The sequence below is a fragment of the Saccopteryx bilineata genome, chromosome 3, assembly GCF_036850765.1.
Source record: "Saccopteryx bilineata isolate mSacBil1 chromosome 3, mSacBil1_pri_phased_curated, whole genome shotgun sequence".
In the NCBI taxonomy this organism is placed as follows: Eukaryota; Metazoa; Chordata; class Mammalia; order Chiroptera; family Emballonuridae; genus Saccopteryx; species Saccopteryx bilineata.
The window spans coordinates 311809798-311835562 of NC_089492.1; the positions used below are offsets into that span (position 1 = coordinate 311809798).

General features: G+C 52.9%; 1 protein-coding gene across 4 annotated transcripts; it reads right to left on the bottom strand.

The window, feature by feature from the left end:
* Positions 1–82: 82 nt before the first annotated feature.
* Positions 83–20183, bottom strand: NPAS1 (neuronal PAS domain protein 1). 4 transcript variants are annotated; one of them, XM_066265310.1, is made up of 12 exons: positions 20042–20183; positions 18830–19012; positions 18195–18436; positions 8807–8880; positions 8455–8544; positions 6059–6233; positions 4096–4211; positions 3756–3903; positions 3118–3224; positions 2467–2567; positions 1572–1666; positions 83–656 (listed from the first exon to the last, which is right to left on the bottom strand). In XM_066265310.1, exons 2-12 carry the CDS (start codon positions 18949–18951, stop codon positions 193–195), a joined length of 1734 nt encoding a protein of 577 aa, XP_066121407.1. In that variant the 5' UTR covers positions 18952–19012; positions 20042–20183; the 3' UTR covers positions 83–192. The 4 variants fall into 4 exon arrangements, with proteins under 4 accessions (XP_066121407.1, XP_066121406.1, XP_066121408.1 ...); XM_066265309.1 differs by having other exon boundaries at positions 2467–2614; positions 3746–3903; XM_066265312.1 differs by having other exon boundaries at positions 543–656; positions 3746–3903.
* Between the last annotated feature and the right edge of the window lie 5582 nt (positions 20184–25765).

The window sequence follows — 25765 nt, forward strand, 5'->3', positions numbered from 1 at the left end:
TGGGGGGAGGAGGCAAGACATGGGAAGAAGGAGAGAGGAGCTCCGCAGCCCCCAAAGACCAAGCCACTGCGAGGGAGCAAGTCTTTAATTCTTAGAATGCTGATGGGGCTGAGAACTGGGCCCCTGTCCCTGCCCCCTTAGGGATCCACACCCATCCCCTAGGTCCAGCTCCGAGGAGGCTTTTCCCAGTCATCAGTCCCCCTTCCGCTGCACCCTGGTGCCCGTGGGCCTGGGGTAGGGCAGGCCCAGGGGTGGGTAGAAAGCCTCTGAGAAGGTGGAGCCTGGGCCCAGCCTCTGCAGGTGTGGGTACATGAGGCCCAGCTCTGTGGGGCCGTAGCGGATGGTGCTAGGTGTGCACAGGCCCCGCATGACGGGGGGTAGGAAGCCGGCATGGAGCAGGGAAGGTGGAGCGTCCCCAGGAGGCAGCAGGCCCCATGGCCGCGCGAGGTCCTGCTTCAGGGCCCCTGCCCGGATGACGGAAGTGAACTCGCGCTGTGGGGGTGCTGGCTGGCGGGTCGGCTCCTCGTCCTCACTGTCCTCCGTGTCTTTCTTCTCCCCCTGGCCAGGCTCCATTTTGAGGCACTTGCCCTGGGCATGGGGGTTCTCGTCCTTGTCCAGGGGGGCTGCCTGCTTCCCTTGCACCAGAGGCGCTGGCTCTGGAAAGAGATTGCAAAGGGCGTTGTGCGTGTTACCCCCCGGCCGCACTCTGCCCATCTATGGGATGAGGCTGAGCTCGGTGGGCTTCTGCTGGGGTGGTTTTGTCCTTCGGGACATTTGGCACTGTCAGGAGACACTTTTTGGTTGTCACTATTGGGGAGGAGGGTGCTCTTGGCATCTAGTAGGTAGAGACTAGGGATGGTGCTAACTACCCTACAATGCACAGGCCAGTGCCCCAAACAGAGAATTGCCCAGTCCCTAACGTGGGGGTAGCAGCAGCAGAGCCGAGACTAAGAAACCCTGGTCTTGCCTGGGTGCTGCAGGGCTTTCCTTGGTGATGGGAATGTCCCGTGTCTGTGCCATATAACGCCCTGACCACTGGCCACATACAGCTACAGTGTGCTTGAAATGTGGCAAGTGTGACTGAAGACCTGAATTTTTTTGTTTGTTTGTTTTTTTGTATTTTTCTGAAGTGAGAAGCAGGGAGGCAGAGACAGACTCCCACATGTGCCAGACTGGGATCCACCCAGCATGCCCACTAGGGGGCGATGCTCTGTTGCAACAGGAGCCATTCAAGCACCTGAGGCGAAGGGCATGGAGCTTCCTCAGTGTCGGGGCCAACTTTGCTCCAATGGAGCCTTGGCTGTGGGAGGGGAAGATAGAGAGAGAGGAAAGAGAAAGGGAAGGGTGGAGAAGCAGATGGGCGCTTCTCCTGTGTGCCCTGGCCAGAAATCGAACCCGGGACTTCCACACACTGGGCCAGTGCTCTACTGCTGAGCTAACCGGCCAGGGCCAATTTTTAGTTTTAATGTAAGGAGCCAACCATATGTGGCTAGTGGCTTCTGAACTGGACAGTGCAGGTTTCAGGGGTCACTTGGAGCTTCCCAAGGGTCAGGGTGGGAGGCGGGGCTCACCTGCGGGTTCTGGCTCTGGGCTGGATGCGTCCTCACAGGCTGTGCTGGCTGGAAGCTGGAAGGCGTCCAGAGGTGTCTGGCCACCCTCGGCTTGGCTGGGACAAGACAGGTGGGGTTGGGAGCGAGGGTTCCTGGGTGAGGGCGGACTCCCTCTGCACCCATCATGTGGGTAAGACTCCCCCTCCCTACCCCAGTGGTGTAGCACCCCCACCCTGAGGCACAGCCTCATGACCGGACCCTTGACTTCAGGTGGGCTTGTAGCCAGCAAGGCCCCACCTGCGGCCAGGCCTGTACAGCCCTGGGCCCTGGGTATCACTTCCTAGCTGTCCCCCAAACATCTCTTGCTCAACTGACCTGTCTTCCTTCTGAACTGCTGCTCTTCTCGGGAGCCCAGATCCAGGCCGAGCAAAGCCAGAGACCAGGGTGACAGCAGGTGGCCACCTGTCCTCCACCTGCATTGCCTGGCCTCTCCCAGGACCTGCCCCAGCCTCTGCCCTGGTCTCCTAGCTCCACCCTGTCCCTCACAGCTCCCTCTTCACAGCAGATACAGGTTCTTTCCAAAAAGCAGATTTGCCTGCCACCCTCTCCCACCTGAGCATGGCTCTCCAGAGTTCCATGTGCAGGGCCAGACCCTCAGCCCAGGCCTGACAGTGCTTCAGACAGGCCTTGCTAGAAGGACCATCGGTTCCCCCTCCTCTCTGCCTCCCACAGTGGGGACATTCCGCTTCAGGCCTTCGCTCTTTCTGTCTCGTTCCCATTCCTGTTTTCAACCCCCTCTGGGCTCATCCCCTCCTAGAAGCCCTCCCTAAAGAGCCCCCACCCCAAGACGGGGAGAAACAGCAGAGACTTCTGGAGGGGGCTCCCCTCTGTGGGACGGGTGGGGCGCAGCCCTCACCTGAGCACGTAGCTGACCCAGAGCACGTGGCGCTCCCCGGGGCTCTTTCCATTCACAGCCACGGTGGCCACGGACTGCAGCCATACAAAGCCCCCGGCACGCTGCAGCCAGCGGTAATACCCCGTCATCACCTGGCCCTTGTCCAGCACTGGGCCAGCCCAGGGACCGGAGGGACCAGAAGGGGTGGGGATGGGGAGACAGAGAGACAGGACAGGAAGAGACAGGCAGAGGGAGACGAGACGGATGGATGGGAGAGGTGGAGGAAGTGAGGTGGACAGGAGGATGGGCAGAGAGGGGACAGGGAGAGAGGGAGACAGGTGCAGAGGGGGGAGACAAGGTTCCAGGGAAACGGAGGGTGAGAAGGTGGTGAAAGAGGCAACAATATAGAGGGAGATAGAGAGCCAGAGTCAGAGAGACCTCGAGGTAACACAGCACCTGGATTTTTTGGGTGGATCTGAGATCCCGCAGCCAACCCTATCCCACCCCATCTGCGCTGTTGCTCAGAGCTCCTTGCTGCCCTTCTGTGCTGAGTTGAGTCCCTGAAGTTGGTCACAGCAGGGACTATGGTCATCCCTGAAGCAGGACTTCCAGGGAGCAGGGCGCTGGGAATACTGGGGTCTGGGTGGCAGGAGGCAGAGGGAGGGTTCTCACAGTCCAGGTGGCTCTGGCGGATTCTGGCTGCATCCTGTCCGTGGACAAACTGGTAGCAGCTACGGCCCACCAGCTCCGAGGGCCCCAGGTCCATGTGGTCGCTGACCCTAAGGGCAGGGGCGACAGGGAGGAGGTGGCCAGGACCACGGGGTGGGAAGAGAGGTACGGTTGGCTCTGGAATCGCCTAGCACTGCCATTCACATTGGAGAGCTCTGAGCCCAGTTTCCCTCTGAAATGCCTGCAATAGTGTCTCTCCCAGAGCAGCTCTAGGCATTCAAGCAGATGGCACTAGTCGGCGTGGGTACTATTTCACTGTTTAATTTCCCCACTGCGTGGTGCAAGAGAAAGAGTGGATGAGAGATAGGGTCCAGACGGGCCCAGAGAGAGACGGGATCACAGAGGGGCGAGGCTCTGCAGAGGGCGCCCCCAAGGGAGTGCTTTTCACCTCCATCGGCACAATCACCAACCCCAAAGGCCCCAATCGGTCCTTGAGCCTCTGCTGCTCTTCCATGTCCAGGGGCTCGCCGTTGTCCCAGCCCCCATCAGCCCGTGGCCCCCAGCGCCCCGGCCCCCATCCCCGGCTCTCCTGTGCGCCAGCATCCTCCCGCCTCAGCCCCACTCCCGGTACCTGCTCTCACAAGCAAGGATGGTGAGATCCAGGCTGAGACGGAAGACAATCATGTGTCCGTGTAGTGGCAACTCAGCCAGTGGGGCCGGGGGCAACGTGTGGCCAAGGGCCACCAGGCCCAGGGAGCGGGCCCGAAGGCGACCGGTTACATGTATGACCTGCAGGTGGTAGACGTGGTTGGAGGAGGGGTGGGGCGGGTGGGGGGCAGGGGAGCCTTAACCTACCAGTGCACCTGGCCCCAGCTGTCACCCACAGGCCCTGCGGTGCAGGGATACAGCCGGCAGGACTGTAGGAGCTCTCTGGGTCAGAGGGAGGGGCATCAGAGGCTGGGGCCAAAGAGCTCAACCCACCTTGTACCCTGAGGCCTTCATGTGCAGACCCCGCTTGGTGAGGGTGGATTTCATGCGGATGAAGAAGGACCGTTCCTGGACCTGGGAGGAGGGGGACACCTCGGTGGGGCTGGCCACTGGGACAAAGAGAGTGAAGGCAAGTTATGGGGTCCTGATGAGGAAACACACATAGGGGTCCCCTCCTTGCCCCCTCAGAGACCCACCTAATGGCTCTATAAGCTCATTAACATCATACACTAATCTCCCCTCTCAGCAGCAGGCAGTGGGTCTTTCTAAAGCTCAGCTCTAACCCTGTCCTTCCCCTGTCTTGAAGTTACCATGGCTCTATAGCACCCTAGAGAGAAAGCCCAGCTCCACACTGTCGCCTAAAACTTTGTCAAGAACTGCCTGCTTCTGACACCATCTCTAGCTACAACCTCCAGGTCTCAGGTCAGACATCTCCTCTGGGAAGACTAGGGCAGACACCCTTCTGGTGTCTTCCACCACAGCCCTGCCCAACCTGGGGGTGGGCCAGAATCCCTCACTGGAATGTGAGCCCTGGGAGGGTAGGGTTGGGGTGTTGTCACTACTGAGTCCCCAGCCCTGCCCAGCACGGAGCTGGGCACAGAGCAGGGCCTCAGGGTTTAATAACAGAGAAGACTCACAAATACATGTTATTCTGTAAACCCCATGACATGGTCATAAATGTGCTCACATCCAGATAACCCTGTGCCTCAAATTTAGGTGCAAACATAATCACAGCCTCACATGTGTCCCAAACATGTCCCCAAACTTACAATCACTGCTGACAACTCAGATTTTTTGTTTGTTTGTTTTTAAAAAGATTTTTTTTTTTTTTTTAAGAGAGGAGAGAGAGAGAGAAGGGGAGAGGAGCAGCAAGCATCAACTCCAATATGTGCCTTGACCAGGCAAGCCCAGGGCTTTGAACCGGCAACCTCAGCATTCTAAGTTGAAGCTTTTTCCACTGCGCCACCACAGGTCAGGCTCAGATGTTTTTGATGGAAAGCAAACCCCATATGAGAAAATCTTATTGCCTGACCAGTGGTGGAGCAGTGAATAGAGCGTCAACCTGGGATGCTGAGTTCCCAGGTTCGAAACCCCGAGGCCATGGGCTTGAGTGCAGGCTTATCTAGCTTGAGTGCGGGCTCACCAGCTTGAGAGTGGGATCATCAAAATGATCCCATGGTCACTGGCTTGAGGCCCAAGGTCACTGGCTTGAGCAAGGGGTCACTGGCTCAGTTGCAGCCCCTGGGTCAAGGCACATATGAGAAGCAATCAGTGAACAACTAAGGTGCTACAACTATGAACTGATGCTTCTCATCTTTCTCCTTTCCTGTCTCTCTCTCCCCTCAAAAAATCTTATTTACAGGAAAGTTAACCTCATAGTCCTCTCAACATCTGAGCTAAAGAGAGCTTACATGGTAATCTCAAATATCCTTCCTCCACAACATGGAGTGGAATTTTCCACTGCAGAGAGAAGGGTGAGAGCACAGATCCTGGAGCCGGACAAACCTGGGTTGTAGTCCAGCTCAATAACTTACAGCTGTGTGACCTAGGACAATTAACTGAACCTTGCTGTGCTGTGCCTCAGCAAGGTTACCTCCTTTGTAAAATGGAGATAATAGCTCCTGCTCTGTGGGTCTGTGGTTAGGATTCAATGACATTTTATACTTAGACACCTGGCACATGAAAATGCTCGATGAGCATGTGCTGTTATTATTTAACAAAGCCTGGTCTGTCACTCTCAGGCAGCCAGCGGGGTCTTTCTAAAGCTCAAAACTTGGGGATCCAGGTAATCTTAGGGAGCCAATTCTCCCTGTCTCGATTTAGACTAATTCATTTTACAAAAACTTGCTTTGCATAAGTCTAAGGAGAGTGGATTTTGTATAAATGAAACATAGCTGGATACAATGTATGCGGTGTCCCACATCAGGCGTCATTCTTTGGGGTCTCTTGGAATTACCAATCTCAGGGGTATCCGCAAGCGAGGAGGAAGATGAGGAGGAGGAGGAAGAGGAGGGGACGGATGGTGGAGTAGGGGGCTCGGAGGTCCGGGTCCGCAGCCCCAGTTGCTCCAGCACTTCTGAGTGGTCCCCGGGATGGATGTAGTCGAAGACGCTGCTGCCCGTCAGCTCCACCTGCCGGCGAAGGAGGGGAATGAGAGGCGGGTGAGGCGCGCCCGTAGTTAATCTCCTGCCCTTTCGGTTACAAGCAGATTCACTCGCCCACATGCAGGAGTGCTTAGTGCCAGTCTTGTGTTTTCATTAGAATTAAAAAAAAATTTTTTTAAAGGAGGAAACGAACAGGCTCTTCTCGTGCCCTTCCGATTCAAATCCAGTGATAATTAATGATTTTCTACCCTTGCCTTCTCTATTAAGAAGCTGTGTAGAGAGTTGGGATGGCAACGTGTCATGGCCTCTAACTTATAGCAAACAGCTGTGCCCTGAATCACAGGATGTTCCAGCAGGAATGGAAGTCAGGATATAAATAGTGGGGTGGTTTTCAAACTCTTTAAAAAGTTAGAACCTTTTAAATCAGACTGTTACATTCATTTTACCCCCCAGCCTTGCAGAACTCCCCTCTGTCCACATCTCCCCTGGTCCAGGCCCCCATATTCTCCCACGTGTCCCTGCCCCAGCATCATCACTGGTCTTCTGGCCTTCAGTTGCCAAATCGGGGACCCCTGCATAAATTATTCATCTGATGATGGCCCACCTCTTCTCAGAAACCTCCCATGGCCCCTACTGCCCCAGGGATTGGGGCCATCCCTCTGAACTACTCCCCCTAGTAAACACTTCCCGCACCAGCTTCGAGCCTTTCCCCCAATCCTCCTCCCTCCCCTTCTTTTAGCCATATTCCCCTTCCTTCAGGGTCTTCTTCCTCCAGAAATCTCCAGCAAGGCACTGAAAAGCTGTTTACAAAGGCCAAATACCAAAGCACTGAATTTTCTTTTCTTTTTGTGTGTGTGTGACAGAAACAGATAGGGACAGACAGGAAGGGAGAGAGATGAGAAGCATCAATTCTTCGTTGCAGCACCTTCGTGTTCACTGATTTGCTTTCTCATATGTGGGGGTGGGGTGTGAGTGGGAGGGCTACAACAGAGCAAGTGACCCCTTGCTCAAGCTGGTGACCTCGGAGTTTCAAACCTGGGTCCTCTGTGTCCCAGTCCGATGCTCTATCCACTGTGCCACTGCCTGGTCAGGCAGCACTGAATTTTCTTCTTTTTTTTTTTTTTTCATTTTTCCGAAGCTGGAAACGGGGAGGCAGTCAGACTCCCACATGCGCCCGACCGGGATCCACCCGGCATGCCCACCAGGGGGCGATGTTCTGCCCCTCTGGGGCGTCACTCTGTTGCATCCAGACCCATTCTAGAGCCTGAGGCAGAGGCCACAGAGCCATCCCCAGCACCCAGGCCATCTTTGCTCCAATGGAGCCTCGGCTGCGGGAGGGGAAGAGAGAGACAGAGAGGAAGGAGAGGGGGAGGGGTGGAGAAGCAGATGAGCGCTTCTCCTGTGTGCCCTGGCCGGGAATCGAACCCGAGACTCCTGCACGCCAGGCTGACGCTCTACCGCTGAGCCAAGCACTGAATTTTCTAAAATCTTTCTAAAAATGATAAAAGTTGAGAGCAATTTGTATTGAATGTATTGGCAAGGCCTAAGATGCCACAAGGAGCTAGGGCTCCAGAAGTAGGGGCTTTAAAATGCCATGTAAAACCTTCCAAAGCTCACAGATCCTGAGCCTTTCCTATATGAATTGCTGTAATCCTTTAAAACTGTTCAGAAGAGCCTGACCAAGTGGTGGCACAGTAGATAGAGCGACAACCTGGGATGCTGAGGACCCAGGTTCAAAATCTGAGGTTGCTGGCTTGAGCTCAGGCTCACTAACTTGAGCGCGGGGTTGCTGGATCCCATTCTTGAACATAGGATCATAGACACAACCCCATGCTCGCTGGCTTGAGCCCAAGGTCGCTGGCTTGAGCAAGGAGTCACTGGCTTGACTGGAGCCCCCCAGTTAAGATGCCACAACTATGAGTTGATGCCTCTCACCTCTCCCTTGCTGTCTGTCTGTCTCTCGCACAAAATGTTCAGAAGTTTCAGTAAATATGCATTTGGCCACCACTGATATTTCTGCTAATTTGCTTTCTTCAGATTGATCTGTGATTTCGATATCCTTCCTCTGCCTGTGAGGAGGAGCCATGTTAGATACCACATGGGATTTCAAAGAGCTCACTATGGGAACCACAGACCCAGGCCATTTTTCATGCTGGGATAGTGAGGCCAGGGGAGAGGGCAGGCATGTGTGGGTTGCCAAGGGAGATGGCGGTTGTGTCAGCCCAGACAGCCTGTTGAGGGTCCTTACCTGTGAGAGACCCAGATAAATGGAGACCGTCTCTGAGATGTAGAGGAACTTCCCCTCCTGGTTCAAGGCAAACACAAAGCCATCCAGGGACTAGAGTGGGAAAGACAGGGGAGAGGAGGGCCTGGCATCTGTAAGAAGTTCTGAAATCTTATCTTTGCCTCGGATGGATTATATTTTTGGAAGGGAGGAAGGGGCTTTCGTGGCCCTGGTAAACAGCAAGCAAGAAGGGGTGTCCCAGCATGGGCCCCCAGTTCCAGTGCTGTGTGGGATAAATGTTGTAGAAAAGAATGCTGTTCTCCGGACGTGGCCACCGGGTGGCAGCAAGGAGCAGCAGGAAGGGAAAGGATCTCACCTGCAAGATGTGTCCTCCTAGGTGCTGCTCGAAGACTTCAGAGACCAGTGCCACGGAACCCCTGCGGCCTGGGGCTGGAGGTGAAGGCACGGGTAAGCCTGGAGCCTGCAGTCTGGCCGACCCTGGCCTTCTGGGAAGGACTCCAAGGAACCAGGCTACAAATTTCCCCTCTTCCCCAGTCCTGTAGCCAGCCATCTTGGGGTACTGAGGGGCCCTGTGCCCTGTAGGGGAGAGACCTGGGATGTGGGGAGGAGTGAGAGGGGGAGAGATAGACCGGACAGACAGAGAGGCAGCAGGAGATGCAGAAAGGGATCCACCTATCCATCCATCCATCCATCCATCCATCCATCCATCCATCCAGCAAACTCTCCCTAAGCAGTGTGGCCAGGCTCTGTGCTGCACAGTGCTGGGAACACTGAGGTGACCCAGACAGCTCAGTCCTGCCCTCATGGGGCACCCAGACCAGGGACACACAAACAAGAAAAAAACTAACAAATAGAGAAACAACATCTGTGGTCAGTGCTAAAAGAATCAAATATGTTGTGTGAAATGGAGAGGAACAGGGTAAGGCCTGTGGAAAAAGGGGGGCGACGCCCTGACCGGTTGGCTCAGTGGTAGAGCGTCGGCCTGGCATGCAGAAGTCCCGGGTTCGATTCCCAGCCAGGGCACACAGGAGAAGCGCCCATTTGCTTCTCCACCCCTCCCCCTCTCCTTCCTCTCTGTCTCTCTCTTCCCCTCCCACAGCCGAGGCTCCATTGGAGCAAAGATAGCCCAGGTGCTGGGGATGGCTCCTTGGCCTCTGCCCCAGGCACTAGAGTGGCTCTGGTTGCAACAGAGCGATGCTCTGGAGGGGCAGAGCATCGCCCCCTGGTGGGCAGAGCATCGCCCCCTGGTGGGCAAAGCTTCGCTCCTGGTGGGCGTGCCAGGTGGATCCCGGTTGGGCGCATGCGGGAGTCGGACTGACTCTCCCTGTTTCCAGCTTCAGAAAAATACAAAAAAAAGAAAAAAGAAAAAAGAAAAAAGAAAAAGGGGGGCGGAGGTTGAGCTCAGACTTAAAAGATGAGAAGGAGGCAGAAAGGAGACTGAAAACAAGAGAGAGACATACAGAAACAGAAAAAGACAGAGATATTGAGAGACAAAGACACAGAGAGACAAATAGATGGACAGAGAGACATACAGAGGGATATAAAAGGAATAGAGAAAGAGATAAGGACATCACAACTCAACAAAATGGGCAAAGGGGCCTGGCCTGTGGTGGCGCAGTGGGTAAAGTGTCGACCTGGAACGCTGAAGTCGCCGGTTCAAAACCCTGGGCTTGCCTGGTCAAGGCACATATGGGAGTTGATGCTTCCTGCTCTTCCACCCTTCTCCCTCTCTCTCCTTCTCTCTCCTCTCTTTCTAATAAAAATGAATAAATAAATAAATAAATGAAAATCTAAATAAGAAAAAACTGATTTAAAAAAAGCAAGATCTCCTCTCTCTCTCTCTCTCTCTCTGTTTCTCCCTCTCCTCTCTAAAAATGAATAAATAAAAAAAAAATTAAAAAAAGCAAGAAAAGTATTTAAAAATATGGGCAAAGATCTTGAACAGACATTTCTCCAAACAAGATAGACAAATGGCCAACAAGCACATAAAAAGAGGCTTAAAGTCATTAGCCATTAGCAAAATGCAAATCAAAACCACAATGAGAGACCACTTCACACCCACCAGGATGGCTAGACAAAAAAACAAAACAGAAAATAAGTGTCAGCGAGGATGTGGGAAAATTGGACAGCCCGCGCTCTCTGTGCTGGTGGGCTCGCAATGGTGCAGCTGCTCCGGAACAGCATGGCGGGTCCTCACTAGGCTAAACAGAATTACCATCTGACCCAGTGTTCCACTTGGAGGCATACTCCCAGAAGGACTGAAAACATGCTCCAGCAAATACTTGTACGTAAATGTTCACAGCAGCATTATTCCTAACAGCCAAAAGGTGGAAACAACCCAAATGTCCATTAATCAATGAATGAATAAACAAACTGTGCTCTACTCAAACAATGGAATATTACTCAGCCATCAGAAGGAATGAAGCATGGTCCACGCTACAATGTGGGTGAACTCTGAAAACATAATGCTAAGTGAGAAAAGCCAGACCCAAGAGGCCACATACAGTAGGATTCCATTTATATGAAGTGTCCCGAATAGACAAATTGATCAAGACAGAAAGCAGGGTGGTGGTTGTCAAGGGCTGGGAGGAAGAGGAGGGTGGGGGGTGAGTACTAATGGGTACAGAGGTGTTTTTTTTTTTTTTTTTTTAATTTATTCATTTTAGAGAGGAGGGAGGGAGGGAGGGAGAGAGAAAGAGAGAAAGAGAGAAAGGGGGGAGGAGCAGGAAGCATCAACTCCCATATATGCCTTGACCCGACAAATGCAGGGTTTTGAACCTGCGACCTCAGTGTTCCCAGGTCGACACTTTATCCACTGCGCCACCAGAGGTCAGGCGTAATGGGTACAGTTTTAAGGTGATGATGAAAATGTTTTGAAACTAGATATAAGTGATGGTTGCCCAACATTGTGAATGTACTAAATGCCACTACACTGTATGCGTTAAAATGGTGAATTTCGCCCTAGCTGGATAGCTTGCTTTGTGTGACCACCATCCTGAACTGCAGAGGTTGATGGTTTGATTCCCTGTTGGGGCACATACAGGAACAGATTAATGTTCCCCTCTTTCTTTCTTTCTCTCCCTCTCTCTCTAAAATCAATAAAATAAACAGATTTTTAAAGATTTTTATTTATTGATTTTACAGAGAGAGGAGAGGGGTAGGGAAGCAAGAAGTATCTCATAGTTGCTTTACTTTAGTTGTTCGTTGATTGCTTGTTGCTTCTCATATGTGCCTTGACCCGGCAAGCCCAGGGTTTCGAACCCGCGACCTCAGTGTTCCAGGTCAATGCTCTATCCACTGTGCTTTCATAGGTCAAGTGATAAAATAAACATTAAAAAAAATGGTGAATTTCATGTAAAAAATTTTACCTCAATATATTTTTAGAAAAAAAGGGATAGGGACAAGGGACATGCACAGACATAGAAATTGAGACGAAGAAAAAGGGGTGCACAGAGAGACTGAGAAAGTGGCGGAAAGACCGATGGCAAAGAGAGAGGCTGAGAGACACAAGCCACTGACCAAGCGGGCAATCAGGAGTGGGGCTCTCCAGACATCCATGCTGGGCATGGGCAGAGGCCATGGACCATGTTCTCAGCCAGGAACTGCTCCCACCCAGGGCCCCATGCCAAGACTGGAAAGCCATGTGAAGGATTCGATGACCTCAAGTTTCCCCAAGAGCCTGCCTCTAGCAGGACTAGGTCCAGATCCAGTGTCCAGTCGCAAGGCTGTCCCTCCCTGGCTGTGTTAACTGACATCAGTCCCTTCACCTCTCTCTGCCTCAGTTTCCTCCTGTTAAGTGGGTTTGTTAAGAGCGCAGCCCTCCCAGGCTGGTTGAGCATTCAGTCAGTTGAAGGAACTTCTAGTAAAGGCCTAGCACAGCCTGGCCTACCGCAGGTGCTCGGAAACACAGAGCCAGAATGAGTATTAATAGTGTGATTACTATTGTTATATCCAGACTATTAAAGCACTAGGCGGCGAAAACTCGCCCCTCCCCCAACCAGGGCGCAGCCCCCAGCCCCGCAATGTCTAGGCCACGCCTCCTTCTCACTGGCTAACTACCAACATCCTCCCGCTGTTACATCCTTTTTCCACCCTCCTCTGGAGCTCCAGGAACAATAACTGGGGGAGGGCGATTAATGGGGACCCCTCCCCCGAGATACAGCGCGAAACCAGCCGGGTGACAGGCGGGAACAATGCTGCTTGCTAATTGTTGCAATTTTCCCCTGTCATTTTTGCTAATTCCTTCATTTTCCCTCTCAGAGGATCAGTCCAGGTCAGACTGAACGGCTGCAATTTACAGCGTTAATGGGCACGTCAGGACAAGGGAGGGTATAGAAGGAGGGCTCAGACACTGACTGTTTCATCAAACATGGGGCCTGTTCCCTGGGACGGTGAGCCCTGGGTTCTGTCCTCAACGCTGACTGGTGCGTTTTATTACCCCCTAAACCTTCTAATTCCCCAACTCCTGCCCCTGTGTTTCCTCCATTCCTCCCCAAATGCCTCAAGTCCTCTCTACCCCAAAATTGGTTACTCCCAGATCTGTACATCCAAACTCCAATCATCATTCATTCATTCAACAAACACTTGCTGTTCTTACCAGAGCCTGACTCTGCTGGAGAAGAAAAACTGTCCCAGTCATTGCCATCCCTCACAGAGCGGGGACTGAAGGCCCCTCCAGGCCTCAGGGGTTCCCCTTCCACCTCCCATTCTCAGTTGTCCTAAGAGATCTGCTGTGCGGTGGGGGTGGGGAGCAGGACGGGGAAGAAGGGCTGGACTTCATTACTCGTCAGAGGTCTGAGAGAAGGAACCAACCCACCACAATCAGAGTGCATTGGCTGGAGGAGGGCATTTCTGCCTCTACTTTACTCAGCTTCATCCACAAAATGGATCCAGTGATAGAGCAGAATAGGTTCAAGCATGCAAGCAGCATCTCAGTAGGTGCTGCCTAATTGCTGAGTCCTGCCACTATTCTTTTTTTTAAATTCTATTTTCTAAGGTGTCATATTTTTAAAGATTTTATTTATTCATTTGAGAGAGGAGAAAGAGAGAGAGAGAGAGAGAGAGAGAGAGAGAGAAGGGAGACACAAGGTGGGAAGAGCAGGAAGCATCAACTCCCATATGTGCCTTGACCTGGCAAGCCTGGGGTTTTGAACCAGCGACCTCAGCATTCCAGGTCGATGCTTTATCCACTGCGCCACCACAGGTCAGGCTATTCTTTTTTTTTTCTTCTGAAGTTGGAAATGGGGAGGCAGTCAGACAGACTCCCGCATGCGCCCGACCGGGATCCACCCGGCATGCCCACCAGGGGCGATGCTGTGCCTATCTGGGCGTTGCTCTGTTGCAACCAGGGCCATTCTAGCACCTGAGGCAGAGGCCACAGAGCCATCCTCAGCGCCCGGGCCAACTTTGCTCCAGTGGAGCCTTGGCTGCGGGAGGGGAAGAAAGATACAGAGAGGAAGGAGAGGGGGAGGGGTGGAGAAGCAGATGGGCGCTTCTCCTGTGTGCCCTGGCCGAGAATCAAACCTGGGACTTCCGCATGCCAGGCTGACGCTCTACCACTGAGCCAACCGGCCAGGGCCGGTCAGGCTATTCTTATTGGTATTACTATGAATAACCTGGGACACCTCTACCATTCTGGGTAGTTTCTTGCCTTGCACCTTGACCCCTTTGTCTCTCACACCTATATCCATTTTCTGCAAGTCCTCTATGGGCTATGCCCTCATGGCATCATCTGAATCTGGCCACCTGTGATCCCATAGCCTCTACCTTGGTCTACCTGCCCCACCTTCTGCCTGGACCACTGCACTTCTTCCTCATGGGGCTCCATGCTCCCACGCACATCCATCACCACCACAGCTCCCATTTCACTCAGGGAAACAAAGTCCTGCCACAGCCCATGAGGGCCTGAGGACCTGGCCCCTGCTGATCACTCCCTACCTCACTCCTCTCCAGACTCTCTCAAACTAGCAAGCAGATTCCAGCCTGCCTCAGGGCCTTTGCACTTGCTGTTCCCTCTGCCTGGACAGACAGCTCTTCTAGTTTTTCTCATAGTTTGCTAACTCACCTTCCAATCTCAGCTCAAAGGTCACTTCCTCAGAGAGGTCATGTCTGACTTGTGAATTAAACTGTCACCCTTTCTCCACTCATTCCATTCCATCAGCTGTAGAAATGAGTTCTGTGTCTCAGACTCAGGGAACAGGTGCCGTGGAAGAATAAACAAGAGAAATAAGAAATATATAGTGCCAGCCTGACCAGGAGGTGGTGCAGTGGATAGAGCATTGGATTGGGATGCGGAGGACACAGGTTCGAGACCCCGAGGTCGCCAGCTTGAGTGCGAGCTCATCTGGTTTGAGCAAAAGCTCACCAGCTTGAGCCCAAGGTCGCTGGCTGGAGCAAGGGGTCACTCAGTCTGCTGTAGCCCCATAGTCAAGGCACATATGAGAAATCAATCAATGAACAATTAAGGAACTGCAACGAAGAATTGATGTTTCTCATCTCTCTCCCTTTCTGTCTGTCTGTCCCTATCTGTCCCTCTCTCTGACTCTCTCTGTCTCTCCCACAAAAAAAAAAAAAAGAAAAAGAAAAAAAGAAAAATACAGTGCCAGGTAACCATGCTATGAAAAGGAATAAGGAGGGAAAGGAATACAGGAAATGCTGGGCGGTTGCCATTTTTAGTAGAGTGGTCAGGGAAGGTCTTACTGAAGAGCTGACATTCATCGGGAAGGGAGTTCCTAGGGGAGGGCACAGCAAGTGCAAAGGGCCTGAGGTGAGACCCTGCTTCTGAAGAACAGCAGGGTAGCTAGTGTGAGTGTGTGTGTGGGGGGCCCTTTGATGAGGTGAGAAAGGAAGCTGAGATCAGGAGGTGAGGCACAGGGGGCCCACCATGCAGGGTTTTGTTTTTTTTAATTTTTTAAAATTTTATTTATTCATTTTAGAGAGGAGAGAGAGAGAGAGAGAGAGAGAGAGGAGGAGCTGGAAGCATCAACTCCCATATGTGCCTTGACCAGGCAAGCCCAGGGTTTCGAACCGGCGACCTCAGCATTTTCAGGTTGACGCTTTATCCACTGCGCCACCACAGGTCAGGCCACCATGCAGGGTTTATAGGCCCACTCTTGAGGGCAGGAACTTTGTCCTGATTCCTACTGTGTCCCCAGCACCTAGAACAGTGTATGGCACAGGGAAGGTGTTCAATGCGTGTCCGTAAAATGAATGACCAATGCTGATTTGAGATCAAGGCTGTCTTCTCCCTGGACTCTGTGGCCTAGTGCTAGACTTTAATTTCTGTTGTCTCATTTTATAGATGGTAGACTGAGACCCAGAGAGAGGCTGAGACCTGCAAGGAAGAACCCATCCCTGGAGACCTACAAACATGCCAAGTATGGTTGTTGAAAAGCTGAATTCTAGAGTGGGGCCTCTTCCTGGCTGTGTAACTTTGGGTAAACAGCTTCACCTCTCTGGTCTGTGTTCCACTTCTAGAAAATGGAAATCACAGCATGGCCTCCCTCCTCAGATTTTTGAGAGGATTAAGCTAGTTAATTTGTATACATTGCTCAGCAAGTGTGCTGTATACTATTACTATTACTATTATTGAGGAGGACATGTGAGCCTCCTCCTCTTCGGAGGGTGGGAGGCTCAATGCTTTGCTCTCTGACTTCTGCTAATATGCTGTCCTCAGTTTACCCATCTGAACTACAGAAGCAGGCACTGGGCCTGTTGTTAGGAGACCCTGTACAGCAAGAGATGCCCCCCGATTTCCTAATTTTGGCAGTATGGGAGGGAGTCCACACAGGTCCCCCCCCCACCAGTTCCTGGCGTACAGGCGGGGGCCGGGGAGGGAGAGTTGATTAAGTCATAGGTCTGCTACCTCAGTGCTGTGACCTCAGCAAGCCCCTGTCTCCCTGACCTGCCCACCTGCCCAGGCAATGTGGGGGGGCAGCTGTATGCATCAGGACTCTCTAGTGCGCACCCCCCCCTCCCACTTCTCTCCCTGAGTTCAGGGACAATAGACAAGATGTTTATCCCCCTCTGGCGCACATGTTGTTCGTGGTAATGACAGTAATCAGAGGCTCTAATGCCGCATTCTCTCTGTGCCAGTCAATTCGCCTAATTACCGCCTGGGAAGCTGGATTATTTAAATTTAAATGGTGATTTATTGCGAGCTTAATCAATGCTATTTTCTCTCCCCCCCGCCCCCCTGGGGCAGGGCAGAAGGGGAATTGGAGCTCCCCCAATCCCACCATAAGGACAGCACTTCTTTTGGGGTGGGGGAGTAACCTGGGGTACCCTGTCCCTATCACCTGTAACCTCAGATTAATAGGGTTCACTGTCTTCTAGTAATAAGAGTAAAGCAGTAATGTATAAAAAGAAGTAATAACATAACATTATCTATCAATAATAAAGCCTGAATAATAATAAAAGTAGGTATCTATATATATCTGTGTTTTACATATTCTATATTTATATATTATAGATTCTGTTTCTTTGACTATGTGGTTGTGTCTTGGCCACTAGGATGTCAGCCTGTCCAGAGCAGGGACTTTTATCTAGTCTGTTTCCTGCTGGGTCTCCAGAGCTCAGAGCAGTAGCAGACAGTAGATGCTCACTAAACCACAGGCCCCAACAGCCCTGCAGGGTCACCAAGGATAACAGTAGTGGCCACATGTTGATTGCTTACTCTATGCCAACATAGTCCTGAGTCTGGACTCAGGTTGATCCTCTCCTTACCCCTCAGGGGGAGGTTTCATCATGATTCTCATGATTCTCATTTCACAAATGCAGCAGAGAGGTGAGGTGACCTGCCTGGGGTCACAATGCTGGTCCAGTGAGGACAGGGACCCAGGGGAGTCTTTCTGACGCTCACCATCTTCTCTGTCATATTATTTTGTTTCCCTCTGCTTTCCCAAACTGGAAAATTTTTTTTCTTTCTTTCTTTCTTTCTTTCTTTCTTTTTTTTTTTTTTTTTTTTTTTGTGGCAGAGACAGAGAGAGTCAGATAGGGACAGACAGACAGGAAGAGAGAGAGATGAAAGACATCAATTCTTCGTTGGGGTTCCTTAGTTGTTCATTGATTGATTTCTCATGTGCCTTGATGGGGGTGGGGGAGTGGGGCTACAGCAGACTGGGTGACCTCTTGCTGGAGCCAGCGACCTTGGGCTCAAGCTGGTGAGCTTTGCTCAAACCAGATGAGCCCGCACTCAAGCTGGAGACCTCAGGGTCTCAAACTTGGGTTCTCTGCGTCCCAGTCCGACGCTCTATCCACTGCGCCACCGCCTGGTCAGGCTCAAACTGGGAATTCTGATCAGAGTCCTTGTGTTCTCCTTGGGGCTCCTCTGGTCTGGGTGCCGGGAGGGGGTATCACTTGCCCATTAGTGGATGGGAGGCCCAGGCTGGATCTACTTTGACCCACTAATGGAGCTGCAGGTCTCCTTTGCGATAACAATGATTCATCTTCTCTCATAAAAATAGTAGCATTTACTTGTCTGAACCCTGGTTTCGCCAGGCGCTTGATGAGACCAGAATTCCTGAAATCTTCCTACCTGGTGTGCCCATTTTACAGATGAATAAACTGAGGCCTGGAGAGAAGAGCGACCTGATAGGGACACACAAAAGGTCTGTCTGATTCTAAACCCTATTCTCCTTCTGCGTCAAGGAGGTGGGCAAGGGCGGGCAGGCACCTGGGATGCCGGGTTCTCCACTCCCCTGGGAAGGCTCTGGGACCACCAACGCCCGCGCATGCGTACTCACCGAGGCCCAGGCCTGCTTGGGGCCCAGAGGCTCTCAGCCCCCAGGGCGGCGCCCCGAGCGCGGCGAAGCGGCGCAGGCGGAGATAGGTGACGCAGAGCCTCACGATGGACGCCTTGTCCAGCTGGCTCGAGATGGCCCCGGGCAGCGGGAGCAGCTTGGCCAGCTCGAAGAACTCCAGGTTCTCCTTTCCACGCCGTGAGCGCGCGGCGTTCCGGGACTTCTCCTTGCGTTGCGCCTGTAGGCTGGGCGGGAGGCGCAGAGGAAGCGTCAGCCGGGCCGGGAAGCTCAAGGGTGCGAGGCCTAGGGGAGGGGAGCGCGCCTTTTGGGGCCTCAGGAACGGGATGGAACGTTGGAAGTGTATTCAACACACCGGAGGTGGGGGCAGAACCTGAGTGTGAATGGAGTGTAGATATTGGTGGGAAGGAGAGGAAGAGGGGAGAGATGAGGAATGTTGGGCATGAAGTCTGAGGAAGGGGTTGGGAACACCACGCGGCGGAGCTGGGTTAAGGAACCAAGGTTGAGCAACTCTGGGTAAGGAATTCCAGCACCAGAGGATGGGACAGAAGTGAGTGTGAATTCTCCCAGGACGCCGGCTGAGGGGCGGGTCCAGGCCCGAGGGGTGGGGCTTTGCTCACCAGGGTCCGGGGGAGGCCTTGACCATGAGCCCAGGCAGAAAGTCCCACGGGACGCTGCCACCACGACCTGCCCCGCATTTGACCTCTCCTCCGCCACCACTGATGGGATAGGGGGCCGTCATCTCCACGGGGACTCGCTCAGGCGGGCTCAGAACAGCCTGAGGGACTCCAGACCCGCGCCTCCTGCAGCAGACAGAAACCGGAGACAGCGCTCAGTGACCGAGGGGGGGCCCGGGAGAACTGCCAAGGAAACAGGTCTGCACGGGGCTCGGGATCCCAGCAAGGAGCTGGATGGTGCCTCAGTTTCCCCTCCCTGGAGTTCCTGCCACGAAGCCCACAGCTCTCACCCTACAGGGCCCCAGGCGAAGCTCAGGGCGAGGACGTGCCCCGCCGCCGCCTCCCCCACGCCGTCCGCCAGCGCGCCCGCCTCACGCCCGCGCCGGGCCGGCTCCCGCATACCAATAGGCGCACGCGGCGCGCATACGGATCCGACCGGCCCGCGCGCTGCGTGCCAAGCATGGTAAGCCCGGCGGCGGGCGGGCGCCTCGCCAGGGCCCAGGCGCGCGGGGATCCAGCCCCTGGAGCCCTCTGGCCCGGGGATCCTCCCAAGCCCATCCTGGGAGTCCCCTTCCCTGCGTCACGGTGCGCCTATTCCCCCGGCTGGGCTAAAAAAGTAGGGGAGCAGAGGGCAGGGACCCCACCCCATGCTCTGCCCAGGGATCTCCTCCCAGCCCTTGGGGTGGCGCCATGTGTCTGGGCCACCAAATTTCCGCAACCACAACTTCCTCCCTGAAGACCCGGGCGTGCGAGCCCCAGCCCCCGACGCAGTGTCCAGAGCTTCAGCCGAGGACGCACTCAGGATGGACCTAACCGCTCGGGGCCCAGGTGTCCTGGTATCCAGATCCTCTGGAACCAGGAAGGTATTCAATTAGGTATTAATTCTTCCAGGACTAGACGTTCAGGATTCTCCCTACCCACCTCAGTACGCACGCCGCCCCCAAACCAGGTGTCCATATCCCCCAGCCCCCTATTTCTCCAGGACCCAAACATCCGTGTACCCCTTTTCCCAGCCTTGAGATACATGCGTTTGGATAACCTAGCCCCCGGGACACTAGAGTTCCGACCTCCTATTCCTCCAGGACCCAGTAGTTCCCCATCCCCTCATGCCAGCCAGCAGGCGTTCCCTACCGGCAGGACCCCCAGCCTCGTTACCTGGCTGCCGGCCGGGCTCCAGGCGCGGTGTGCGGCCGGCCCGGCGGCGCAGAGGGTTGGACCCATAGACCCCGGGGCGGGCCGGGCTTGGTGGGGCGCGGGCTGTGGCGCTCGGCTCTCCGCGCCCACCGCTCCCCGCTGACTTCGGAGACGCGAGGACAGCGCTGGAGGGCCGGGGCGTGGTCTGCCATAGCCTCGCCCACAGAATCTCCGCCCACCGGTCCTACCCAGCGCCAGCCCTCTAGCCTTTCCAGTCCTAGGGAGTTCCCAGCAATGGGGGCTTCCTCCACCTCCCACCAAGGCGAGAACCTCGGAGTCAGAGAGGGTAACACCAGAGCCCTTGCCCGATCTCTAGACCCCACCGGAAGGAACTAGCTCCCCCCAGAGAATTCGGGGCCCCAGCAACCTCTTTTGACAAGGGGGCCACTACACCCGGTCCCTCTGTAAGCGTGGAGACCCAGACGTCACTGCCCCCTCCAGGGAGGCAAATTAAGGTCATTGAAACTCTCCTTTTCCAGGAGAGAACTTAAGGGGTGTCAGCACATCTCCTTGCAAGAAGAGCTCCCTCCCTCAACCCGGAGCCCCTCGGGGTTTAGGCCAAGATTTGGCACAGGACCTGTTAGGGGCTGGGACACGGGTTTCCAAGGAACTTCAGAGGTCAGGATCCTGGGGTTTATCTCTACCCCACCCCCTAACCCCACCACAGGGACGAGATCCCCTTTAGATCATAAGTGGGAACTCAGGGTTTGTAGTCTCTCCCACAGAGAGTGGGGACTCTGGCATCCGAGCGGGCCTTCCCCACTCTGGTAGGACATTCCAAATCTCTCCCTCCCAAGCCCCTACAGCAGGCTGGCATGGGTGTCTCCAGGTACTTAAACGCTCTTAGGAGACCGCAGTGCAATGGATGAAAATGGGGCAGGAGTCTTAGGAAAGGCAGGGGCTAGCCCATAGCAAGGGCTGCCCCTGGCTGGGCAGTTGGAGAAACGGAGGCACACCGGGTAAACTCGCTCGTGATAACCAGAGTTAACGATGTGAGAGTGCTTGTATTCTGCTAGTCCTTTCTCCACTGCAAAGTTCTGAGCTGGGCTCCATTACTAAGCCCACCTTGGCCTGACCTGTGGTAGTGCAGTGGATGGGGCGTCCTCCTGGAAGCTCAGGTCACGGGTTGGAGGCCCTGCCCGATCAAAGCAGATACGAGAAGCAACTATAAGTTGATGCTTCCTGTTCACCCTCCTCCTCTCCCTAAAATCAATAAATAACAGAGTTTTTAAAAAATTCCATCTTGCAGCTAGGGAAACTGAGTCATAGAGAGACTATTTAGCCTGTTGGTGATGGTCTCTCAGCCAATAATATTTCCCTATTTTCCCCTAGAGAGACATGTTAGGGTCAGAGTAGGGAGGGATTCAAGCTCAGATCCTGCCTCTTGTCTCCTGACACCACTTCCTGGCCGGGCAGCCGGCAGCTGGAATGCGGAAGCCGGGTGGAGATCCAGCTGTCTTCTATTATGCTGGACTTGAAAGAGATTTGCAAAAGTGTAAAGTAATGGCACTCTCTTGCTACATTTTGTTTTTGTATTGGAAAATGTATTTTTCATAAAATGTTACTCATGTTAACCTGTAGTGATAGTTTTATTGTTTTAAATAAATGTTATCTTGAAAATTTTTCAGTTTTATTTTCTGATATGGCTTATATAACAAAAGTAAAAGGTCTATGGTCTTCTCTAAAAATAAAAAGAAGTCCTGAGATTAAAAAATTTTCCCTGCCTGACCAGGCGGTGGCGCAGTGGATAGAGCGTCGGACTGAGATACGGAAGACCCAGGTTTGAAACCCCGATGTCGCCAGCTTGAGCGCGGGCTCATCTGGTTTGAGCAAAAGCCCACCAGCTTGAACCCAAGGTTGCTGGCTCCAGCAATGGGTTACGCGGTCTGCTGAAGGCCCGCGGTCAAGGCACATATGAGAGGGCAATCAATGAACAACTAAGGTGTTGCAACGCACAATGAAAAACTAGTGATTGATGAGTCTCATCTCTCTCCGTTCCTGTCTGTCTGCCCCTGTCTATCCCTCTCTCTGACTCACTCTCTGTCTCTGTAAAAAATAAATAAACTTAAAAAAAAAAAAATTTAAAAAATTTTCCCTGATAGCCTGACCGGGTGGTGGTGCAGTGGATAGAGCGTCGGACTGGGATACGAGGACCCAGGTTCGAGACCCCAAGGTCGCCAGCTTGAGCCCAGGCTCATCTGGTTTGAGCAAAGCTCACCAGCTTGAGCCCAAAGTCGCTGGCTCGAGCAAGGGGTCACTCAGTCTGCTGTAGCCAACTCCCCCCCAGTCAAGGCACATATGAGAAGCAATCAACGAACAACTAAGGTGCCGCAACGAAGAATTGATGCTTTTCATCTCTCTCCCTTCCTGTCTATCCCTCTTTCTGACTCTCTCTGTCACTAAATAAATAAATAAATAAATAAAATTATATATATATATATATATATATATATATATATATATATATATATATATAAACTTTCCCTGACCTGAACACTGAGGTCGCTGGTTCAAAACCCCAAGCTTGCTGGGTCAAGGCACATACAAGAAGCAACTACTATGAGCTGATGCTTCCTGTTCCCCCCACCCACACTTTCTTTCTCTCCTCTTTCTAAAATCTATAACACCTTAAAACAATAGCAACAACAACTCTGAGGACCACTGTTAAGCCACTAAAAGCTGAGACTAGAGCCAGGAATTAAATAAGCTAGATAAAAATTCTGTACATCCAAAGACCTGAGTGCCCTCAAGCACCCAGGTGTGAAGTCTCTTACCTGAACACTCTTCAGAGTTACTGATAAGTTTACACACACACCGTCTGGGGTCTCAGTTTCCCACCTCTGAAATGGGGGGCACTCTGTGAGGTCTGCACCCTCCTGCAGCACTAATGATATGGTGGGAAGAAATAGAATGGCTTCGGGGCCAGAGTGTGCAGCAGACTGGGCTCAGAGGGTGAGCTGGGGCCCTCCAACTGGGAAGTGTTTCTCTTCTTTCTTTTTTTTTTTAAAGATTTTGTTTATTTGTTTATTCATATTTTAGAGAAGAGGGGGGTAGGGAGAGAAAGAAAGGGAGCAGGAGCAAGAAGCATCAACTTCCATATATGCCCTGACCAGGGGAGCCTGGGGTTTCGAACTGGTGACCTCAGCGTTCCAGATCAACGCTTTATCCACTGCGCCTCCACAGGTCAGGTTGGGAAGTGTTTCGTACGAACTCGACGAAAGTTTGGGGAGTCCGGGAGGCCTGGTGCAGCACCAGGGCAGGCAAAGCAGTGAGCAGGTATTGCCCAGGGCCTGAAGGGGTAGAGGAGGGAGCTGTTAGGGGATCTCGAGACTGGTAGCTGAGACCTTCGCGGCCTCCTGCCCTAGCCTGGCTTCCCAACCTCTCAGATACATTCGGCTCCTCTTGACCTTCCTCTGCTTTGGAGATATTTCCCATCACAGCTCTGAGACCTCACTACTCCCAAAGCAGTCTGGGTGGGAGGGTTGGAAACAACAGTATGTGCCCTTGGTAGGTGGTGAGCGCTGAAAGCATGGTGTGTGTGTGTGTGTGTGTGTGTGTGTGTGTGTGTGTGTGTGTGTGTTGGGGGGGGGTGTATGTGTGTTTGGCAGGTTCCAATGACTTCTACTTAAACATTCGCATTCTTCCCTATTGGGAGGTGGAGAGCATAGTGTTTTGTTTTGTTTTTTAAATTGATTTTGAGAGAGAGAGAGAGAGAGAGAGAGAGAATGAGAGGGAGGAAAGAGATGAGAAGCATCAACTTGTAGTTGCTTCACTTTTATTGTTCATTGTTTGCTTCTCATATGTGCCTTGACTGAGGGGGGGAGGGCTCAAGCTGAGCCAGAGACACCTTGCTCAAGCCAGCAACCTTGGGCTCAAGCCAGCGCCCTTGAGATCTTGATGATGATCTCGCTCTCAAGCTGATAAACGCATGCTCAAGCTGGCGACCTTGGGCTCAAGCCAGCAACCATGGGGTCATGTCAATGATCCCGTGTTCAAGCCAGCAATCTCAGGTTTTAAACCTGGATTTCAGTGTTCTGGTTGATGCTCTATCCACTGCACCACCACCGGTCAGGCAAGAGAGCATAGTTTTAAGGAGGTGACTCAATGGGTTCAAATTCTAATTCTGGCTCCACTTGTGTAAGCTTGAGCAGTTTTCTTTCTCTCTTTCTTTCTTTCTTTCTTTCTTTCTTTCTTTCTTTCTTTCTCTCTCTCTCTTTCTTTCTTCCTTTCTTTCAGATTTTTTTTTTTTTTTGCATTTTTTCTGAAGCTGGAAACAGGGAGGAGAGACAGTCAGACAGACTCCCGCATGCGCCCAACCGGGATTCACCCGGCACGCCCACCAGGGGCGACGCTCTGCCCACCAGGGGGCGATGCTCTGCCCATCCTGGGCGTCGCCATGTTGCGACCAGAGCCACTCCAGCACCTGGGGCAGAGGCCACAGAGCCATCCCCAGCGCCCGGGCCATCCTTGCTCCAATGGAGCCTTGGCTGCGGGAGGGGAAGAGAGAGACAGAGAGGAAGGCGCGGCGGAGGGGTGGAGAAGCAAATGTGCGCTTCTCCTGTGTGCCCTGGCCGGGAATCGAACCCGGGTCCTCCGCACGCTAGGCCGACGCTCTACCGCTGAGCCAACCGGCCAGGGCCTCTTTCAGATTTTATTTATTGATTTTTTAGAGAGAGGAGAGAAAGAGAAAGGGCGGAGGGGAAGAGCTAGAAGCATCAACTCCCTGTAGTAGTTGCTTCTTGTATGAACTGGCAAGCCTGGGGATCTGAACCAGAGATCTCAGTATTCCAGGTCGACGCTTTGTCCGCTGTGCCACCACAGGCCAGGCTTGAGCAGCTTTCTTCATCTCTCTGTGCCTCACTATCCTCATCTGTGCAATGCCCTGAATGCGGCTGAGGGAGAGGTGTTGGGTCTGTACTCCTGAGAGGGTATGTGTCCCAGTAGCAGACAAAACCCTTCAGCACTGAGTCTCATTCTCCTTGAGACCTCCCAGGACAGACCCATGACTCACTTCCCAGGAAGTCCAACAGCATGTCTGATCTGAATCCCTTCTGCTTTCACTCCTGCTGCTAGTGAAGTGAGGCTCCCCAGAGGCAGGTATGGTTTAAGGCCAAGGTCCAGAGAGCCAGCTGTCAAGATGTCTCCCTTGGCCTGGGGGTTCAGCACCCCAGGAATGCATTCCTTTTAAAAATACATTTGAGGCCCTGGCTGGTTGGCTCAGCGGATAGAGTGTCAGCCCAGTTACGAATGTCCTGGGTTCGATCCCTGGCCAGGGCACACATGAGAAACAACCATCTGCTTCTCTCCCCCTTCCTCTCCCTCTCCCTCTTCTCTCTCTCTTCCTATCTTGTAGCCAGTGGCTCGATTGGTTTGAGCGTCAGTCCTGGGTGCTGAGGATAGCTTGGTTGACTCAAGTATCGACCCCAGACAGCAGTTGCCGAGTAGATCCCGGTTGGGGTATATGCAGGAGTCTGTCTCACTATCTCCCCTCCTCTCACTTAAAAATAAATAAATAAATAAATAATAAAGCTAATTGATTTTAGAAAGAGAGGCAGGGAGAGGGAGAGAGAGAAACACTGATTTGTGATTCTACTTATTTATGCATGGCTGGTTGATTCTTGTATGTGCTCTGACAGGATTGAACCCACAACCTTGGTGTGTCAAGATGACTCTCTAGCCAGCTGA

Bases quoted from the DNA above. Each gene is read 5' to 3' on its own strand.
- NPAS1 (XM_066265309.1), bottom strand. From the start codon at position 18,951: ATGACGGCCCCCTATCCCATCAGTGGTGGCGGAGGAGAGGTCAAATGC. The intron at 4,212-6,058 runs GTAATTCCAAGA...TCTTTGTCCCAG, and splicing joins TGCGGATACCCCTGAGATTG to TGGCCAGCCCCACCGAGGTG. The intron at 1,667-2,466 runs GTGAGGGCTGCG...GTCTTGTCCCAG, and splicing joins TGGGTCAGCTACGTGCTCAG to CCAAGCCGAGGGTGGCCAGA.